Raw genomic sequence first — 7,500 nt, 5'->3', positions numbered from 1 at the left:
CTGTTTAAATTTCTGAAATAAATCACTGTGCTAATACAGTTTCTTTTCATTTTTAAGGGCAATTAGTAATGAAATTAAACACGATTGCTTCAAGTATTACGCGTTACGCATACATCTTTATTAATATAGCCACAATCTCCAGAACCAAACATTTGGCCAGCGCAGCACATGGAAACGTCTCATTAGGGTACCTATTTACATATGTGTTCTCAGCTCATGGATGAGAGCATTCCAGTGGCAAGCAGTTGTCCTCATCGGCACTGGTAGCGGACACCTGCTTAAACCACAAGGACGTTCTGGCTCCATTTAAGCAAAATTATGTCCTCTCGCTTCCGTAAGAAGGAGGGGTGAAGCAACTGCACATGGGCTAAAGAGGGAGCATCCTTTGGCTCTAGAAACTGCAGACACATGCTAAGCACTTTGAAGCATTTAAAGGTATGGAAAAGCTCAAGAAAAGATTAGTGCATTTAATATTTACATCCCAGGTTTTCTGGTGGTGCTGACCATGTGTGGCTGGCACGTGTCCCCAGGGAAGTGGATACTATCGGTTTTGGACAAATGACTCCATCCCAAACAGGTGGTTTGTAAAGCCTTTTTGGGCTTCTCCTAGTGCTGTATAAATGTTCAGTGAACTAAAGTAAATTTCTGTATTTTATACAACTTTGTCAGAAGACAAAGTCACCGTGTGCACACAAACACACAAGTGTCTATCTTCTTTAAAAGTGGAAAAAAATGCAGAAACGCCACCATAAAAATATCCCCACTTCAGCACACCTGGCTGCGTGAACTTGCAGGGGCACAGTCACAGAGCAGCCCCAGAGCAGGCCCTCCTCAGCAGCACTGCCAGTTCTATATCTGCCTGTGGCACCTCATCGGAGCAGTGTTGCCTGGAACGCTCCCTCCGATTTTTCAATTCCAGGTGGATCCACTCTGAGAGCAAACCCTCCACTTGGCCTGCTGCACCATTTGCAGCTTTTTTTGTTTGTGTTTAATGATTCTTGACCAGCCATTTAGCCTAGGAAGTGCCTGTATTGCTTCCCCCCCTCCTTTTTATAAATGTTGTCACCACCCGCTCAGCACATGGCATTGAATAGAGGAACCTCCAAGGACACGGCTGTGAGGGGCAGGAGCGTACTGAGATGTGCAAGTAACATTAAATGAAAAAAAAAATAAAGGGAAAAACTGCCAAGAAACTTGACCAAAGAAAACTGATCAGCAGAAACTGGGCCAAGTTCACAACCTGTGGGATAATCTTCCACTAAGACTGAAGAAACCAAAACCATAACCCCAAAGTGATTAAAAGAAGGATTTCTGTAATTTGTTTGAGGGGAGACACGGCGGGGGGGGGGGGTGGGGGGGGGTGGGTGGGGAACGACACGAACGATATGTAACAAACTAATTTAAGCTAATGTAATGTTTATAAAGTTACTTAGATAATGACACCATGCATACCAATATAATCATTAAAACACAATCTATGGGTTTTTTTTAAAAAAAACTTAGATGATTAACACAAAATCAAGTTGATGTGAAGGAACAATTACTTTTAGAAAAAAAAATCAGGAGGTTCTAATATTCTGTAGAATGAGGGAGGATGCAGCTGTATGTCGACAGCTTTCATATCCTCATTTGAATAATGTGGCCTGAATCTGTCACTTTATTCATCCTCCTTATGCTCAGTGTACTCTGCATCAACAACAAATTAAGTTGTAAATAAGAGACAATCATCACTTTTGTTTTTAAGCAGCTTCTGCATGGAGAATTTCAATGTACTGTTTCTTTTTGACAGAAAGAAAGGGATTCTACACTCTGCTTATGTAAGCACAAATATGAGGAAACCAACTGAAATGAAACAATGAGGGAGCACTTGAGAACTGCTCCAAAATGTTCTTGGAAGTACATTTCTACCACCACAAAAATCTCCTTTTTTAATATGATATATAATGAAGACCCTTTAATTTACTGTAATAATTATTCTTACTTTGCTTTAAAATTTCAATTTTTTTTTAAGATTTAGAAATATTCCCTTTCCTCATCCAGGCACAAGCAGGGTACACCTCAACAGGAAGAACAAGTGAATAAGGTGAGGATGTAGCCTTTATGTACCCAGAAATATTATTAATTTCTAACATGATAAAACAATACCATTTTGTGAGAAAATACAGCATGCAGTGAGGAGAAAGGAGAGGGGGAGGAAGAGATTTCCTTACCTTTACATCTGAGAAGTAGGTTTTCAGCATATTGGAACTTGGGTACCGGGTGTAAAAGAACATGAGCTTGGCCTTTTTCAAGTGATTCGGTGACAAGCCTTCCTGCATGTAGGATTGAATTAGTAAAGGAAAATTCTTTTCTTGAGAAAGCTGTTTCTGAATGTACAGAGCTAGCAAAGTGCCCCGTTAAATACCCTATCGTTCCCCAGACTACAGGAGAAAGTATTAACATCTGAACTTCTGTGCTGTAATTTTCTGTAAAACAGGCAAACACAGGATGAGAGGCCACATAATTTAACCCTGTGCTTCCTATCAGTTTAGGCGCTGGGTCTCAGGGACCTTGCAAGTTTAGGGATTGTGTACCATATGTACGTTCACTTGTTGCTACGGAAACAAACGCAGGAAGCATGTGCCGCAGAAAACTTACTGGGAGCTTTTTTCTCCTTCTCCTTTGCAATGCCAGCTAAAGCTTCTTTTCCTCTCGGTGTTGTGCTGCTTTCACACAATAAAACCAATGCACATACAACAATCAGAGGCACTTTATGATTTTGAGCAGTTTTACACAGACAGCGCATTTCACCTGTTCCATCAGTGTAAATGAATTTTAATATCTTGGGTAGGTCTCCTTAGTCCTGCTGCTGCTTTCCTCCAGCAGCTCGCCTGCAAATCAAAGTGAAATTTGTAGCAGACAGAGCCCCTTGGCTGCTGAATCCCTCTGCCACAAACTTGTCGCCTCCTGATTTACACAGTTAACTCCTTGGAGAACGGAGCTCTATTTGGGGCTAACCAATCAATACATGAGGGCTAGCAGATCAATAAATGGCCACTTACCCTATAAGGCAGCCTATTTATCCTGGAAACATCATTACCTTTTAGATCTGTAAACAGAAGCAACTAAAAGAGTTCCCAAGGGAATGTGAAGCTAACCATAACAATCTCAGCTTGCTGATTTTTCTCCCAGCTTCTTGGCTCCCTTTTGTGAACTGCGTGCTAGGACGGCTCTGGTCACATCTGTGCCGCAGGCTGGCCCTGCCATTTCCTCAGCAAATTAATGGCTTTATAATTTATCAGAAATGAAGATGCACGTGGAGAAAATCAATGTGGCCCCCACAAGGTCAATTAAGGGTTCTTCCCAGAAGCTTCTCTAAGGACTGTTTCTCCTAAACACAGTTGTTGAAAATTTCACTTGGTTCACACCTTACAGCGGGGGAAGGTCAACCAAGTTGACAGATGCACTGCAGCCAAGGTGCCTCTTTTGCCTTACAGCCGAGTGCACATCAGCACAGAACATCCCACTCCAGGCCTCGAGATGGGAAACCCAGACTAATTTTTATCATCAGCCTACTGATGATTAGCTAGGCTTTTTCAGCAAAATTCCTTTTTCCCTAATTCCTGAAATCTGCAGAAACCCTCTCCCTTTATTCTAGTTACAAGGTTCGTTTTTAGATTAGAAAAATGAAGCATTTAAAAATAAAAAGGCATTGACAATATTAGTTTAAAAACCTCTTATTATCTGGAAGTACATGGAAAACGGCTCAGCTGAACTTGCATTTTGTTTTAGATGCTTAATGATTACAAAGAAGATAATTTATGACTGACATACTTCTTGTGCCAAGAGAAGAGTTGAAAGAACCTCCAGTTACCTCCATTAGACTGATAGAGAAGTCTAAAAGAGCATTACACTCTGCAGTGCCATCTGTCAAAATACGTAAGTGAAATAATAGTAGCAAGCTGTCACCTATTGCTCAGTGATAAGAGTTTTAGACAAATCAAAACTTCTATGCCAGAAATCCATTTTGTTATGTGATCCTTTCAGAAAAGTGGGGTCCAAAGGGGAACTCCAGTAGAAGAGAAAAAAAAGTAATCCTGAGTCTCCTTAATTTGCATTTCCTCTGATGCCGACAACATGTTAACATCAGGTTTGGTGTATATTCTCTTTCAATGCAAGCTCAAGGATGGACTTAAACTTCAAAAAACCCCCCTCACATTTGCTGGATTTAAGCATATTAGACAGTTGTCTAAGCATTTTGATTCCTTCTGCATTTAGGATTTTTAAATATTTTCTGCTCTAATGCCAGAGGATATTGATACTGAATGAAGCGTGTATTAAAAGATGCTCTGAGACTCAAATTCCCAGCAATCCATTTTTTATTAAAATTATACTTGTTCTTAAGCACTTGGCAGCCTTAAAGTAATATCAAATATGCAACAAATCTGTATATCTTGATCCTAAGGTTAATGCTTTACTATGATAAAAAATACGATCTGTAATAATCTAGCAAAAAATTGTTAATGACAGACTTAAGAGCTAAGAATTTAGATAACTCCTTGCTATTTAAGAAAAAAAAAACAACTGAACTGACCAATTGCTTAATTTCCTTTTTAAGTGCTTGGGCTGAAAAGCAACTGTTCTTCCAAGAAAGCACTAGCTGTTTCCAGGATACTTACACACGCACAATGACTCATGATGAAATAGATTCAGTAAACATACAGCTGTACCGAACACGAGCTAAGCCCCATTCAAGGCCAGGAAAGAAAACGAGCACAAATAAATATTAAGGAGGTAAAGGGAGGAGGGGTGCCGAATGGAACGCAAACAAGCTCTGTCCCAGCAGCTCGTGTGGCTTGCCTCAATTCTCTTCGCTATAGCTTTGTGAAGACAGATGACATTCAATTCTATGGGTAATGCAAAATAGACAATAACTGCTGAAACTTGAGCCAGCTGCCAGGTGTAAAAAAAAAAAAAAAAAAAAAAAAGGAAAGAAAAAAAAAAGGAGATAAAGAAAAGATGATAAATCCATAAATTAATGAAAGACATCTGCTCAGGAACATAAAAGATCAGAGGAACAGTGTACTGGTGTACTGCAGCTGAACCTAAAGCAGTGTTCAAACAACCTGAGAGTCTCAGCATTGTGGGTTTGCACAGTACAATGTTGCCTCACCTAAAACAGCAGCAGCAGAAAAACGGCAAAGCCCTAAGAAATAGGAAGTGAAAGACTGGGAACAAAACATATAGGGACAAAACATATACATGCTCTCGTGTGTTTTAACAGGAGAAGCACAGGGGTGGCACTGAACAGCATTTTATTCATTTGCACTTCAATCTCCTTTCAGGTAATGCTCCTCTTTAGCAAAAATATTTTTCAGCAGAGATGATCTTTCACTCCTTTACTCTCAGCCTGAGCCTCCACAAATGCTCTAACAGGCTTTTCTAGCCCACGCATGCATTGAGCTGAAGGAAAAGTGGTAAGAATAGGCTGTATCAGGTAAAAAAAAGTCTGCAGCAGTAAAGCCAAGCTGCTTCTTAAGTTGCACCTCAGGTACTTTTAATCAGCAAAGCTCCAAATAACTGCATCTCAGAGCATCTTCAAATCCCTCCAAAGAAGGGCTAGCCAGCTGCAAAGCATTCGTTCATCGCCCAGGTTTTATCAACAGCACAGAGTTATCCAGCTTGCTATAAAATATCTCCTTTTTTAAGTTTAATTAGTTTAATTCTAGTCAGATGTAATAACTCCTCATTTCAAAATTTTGTAATTCACTAATTATAGCTTTCACATAGCTTTCACTGGGACTTTGAAACTTATTCCAGTTGGATTGGAATTCTGTTTAAAAATAAATAAAACTGTAGAAAGTTGCACTAATGTTTCTAAATCCTCCTGTCAGGGAGAACATGCTAAACTTCTTCACCTTTACAGATGTCTTAGCAGCACACAAACTGCTGTTGTGCTTCAATTTTGATCTATGCAAATGTTTTGTGACTCAACAAGGCTATTTTTCTTGAGATGCAAAGAGGATGCATGACAAAGAAAGATCATGCAGAAAAACAATTCACTGTCTGTTTCTTTTTGAATTTGAATAAAACTTAATATTTGATTAAACAGATTAGTTTGCAAAGATACAGACTGCATTCATGACCAAGATGGGAATTCAGACTGCAGGTGCATCTTATCTTGTTTAGCAACATACACAAACATTAACCATTTCCTTCTGCAATTCAGCAAAGAATGATCAGATACATTTTACAGCCATTGGTTAGAAAAAAAATCCAAAAAACCAAAACCTAGCCTAGTTTAGTGTTTAACTTACTACTAAAACCTGAACTTGGCAGTATCTGCTGGTCTTAGGTTCTCATCCTGGCTTCATTGTCCAGGAAAAAAGATGTTACTTTCTGCAGGGAAGAAAGATCTGCTTCTTTCAAGAAATATATTCCCTATACATGCACATTCAACCATGTAAAATAGAAGTGCCATGACAGAACTGACCAGAAACAAAACAACCTCCACACCATGCCTTTCCCTGGAAAATTTTAAGCTACCTGGACACATGAGCAGCTGCTAGAAAAAAAACCCCCATCCATTCCTACTGTGTACCAGGGTACACGTGTAGAAGCGTTATTTAATAAATCTGGTCTGTATCTAAATCCAGAACAAACTGCAGTCTGCACCAGTGCCTAGGTAGGAAAGTCAGAGTGCTTTCCTGATGGCAGGGAAAGAAGCAGGGCAGTGAAAAAGAAAAGGGATCAGTGTAGCACCAGGCATTTCTCCTGGCTATCCCTTGGAGCAGCACCAAGGGGGGACTCTTGCACCCCTGTTTCAGCAGAAGCAATAAGCTTCACTAATGAGCATCAGTGAGAATGAGCAGCAGAAAGGGGAAGAAATGGGAGGGGTGGGGGAGAGATGCTCCATGGGTGGCAAGGATCAAGTGCAGCTCTAGAACCTAGTTCCCACTCTTGGCATGTTTCTCCTTTCATCACTGCTCTCCCAGGATGGGAGAACTACTTTAATATAAAAAACAATTAGTATGCCACTGTACTGTTTGGTAGAAATTAATTGCCCTGGCCTGAGTCTTGCCCTCAGCTGCCTCTCCTGTTGACCTCAGGACTGCTTTCCAAGCACAGCACTTGCATTTCAATATGCAGGAGAGATCTTTGGTTTGGAGCTCCCCAAGTAATCGGGGCCACCTCTGAGTGATGTTGCTCCCAGACTGCCTCCTCTTTTGCCTTAAAATGTAGACAGTGAGGAGAAGATTTCCCTGCTACCAACGCTCTACAAGATCATTTTCTGGGGAAGAGTACCTCAAACACCACATCCATTACCAGCTGGTTCTCAAAAACACCAGCACCTAAAGAAGGTGCTCTCGAACAAAGCATTTTCTCCTATAGAAACGGGACTATTCACGCAGGTTAGACAGCACCAATCCTGACCCAGACGAGACCCGAGTTGGATCAAAGAGGGTGGTAATGGGCTTTGGACCTGCAGTGCCTGCCTTGCCCCAGTGGTGCCCTCTACCA

At 40.7% G+C, this 7,500-nt stretch overlaps 1 protein-coding gene across 6 annotated transcripts in view; it reads right to left on the bottom strand.

Annotated features, from left to right (window-relative positions):
• PROX1 (prospero homeobox 1) overlaps positions 1-7,500 on the bottom strand; it is a 49,942-nt gene that overhangs the window by 31,316 nt on the left and 11,126 nt on the right. For all 6 annotated transcript variants that reach the window (XM_038131782.1, XM_038131784.1, XM_038131783.1 and 3 more), the window contains one exon: positions 2,211-2,318. In XM_038131782.1, coding sequence (XP_037987710.1) covers positions 2,211-2,318 — 108 coding nt within the window. The remainder of the gene's footprint in view (positions 1-2,210; positions 2,319-7,500) is intronic.

This window comes from Motacilla alba, chromosome 3, assembly GCF_015832195.1.
Source record: "Motacilla alba alba isolate MOTALB_02 chromosome 3, Motacilla_alba_V1.0_pri, whole genome shotgun sequence".
Taxonomy (NCBI): Eukaryota; Metazoa; Chordata; class Aves; order Passeriformes; family Motacillidae; genus Motacilla; species Motacilla alba.
The sequence above is the reverse complement of the archived record's forward strand: the minus strand, read 5'-3'. Positions and strand labels throughout refer to the sequence as shown.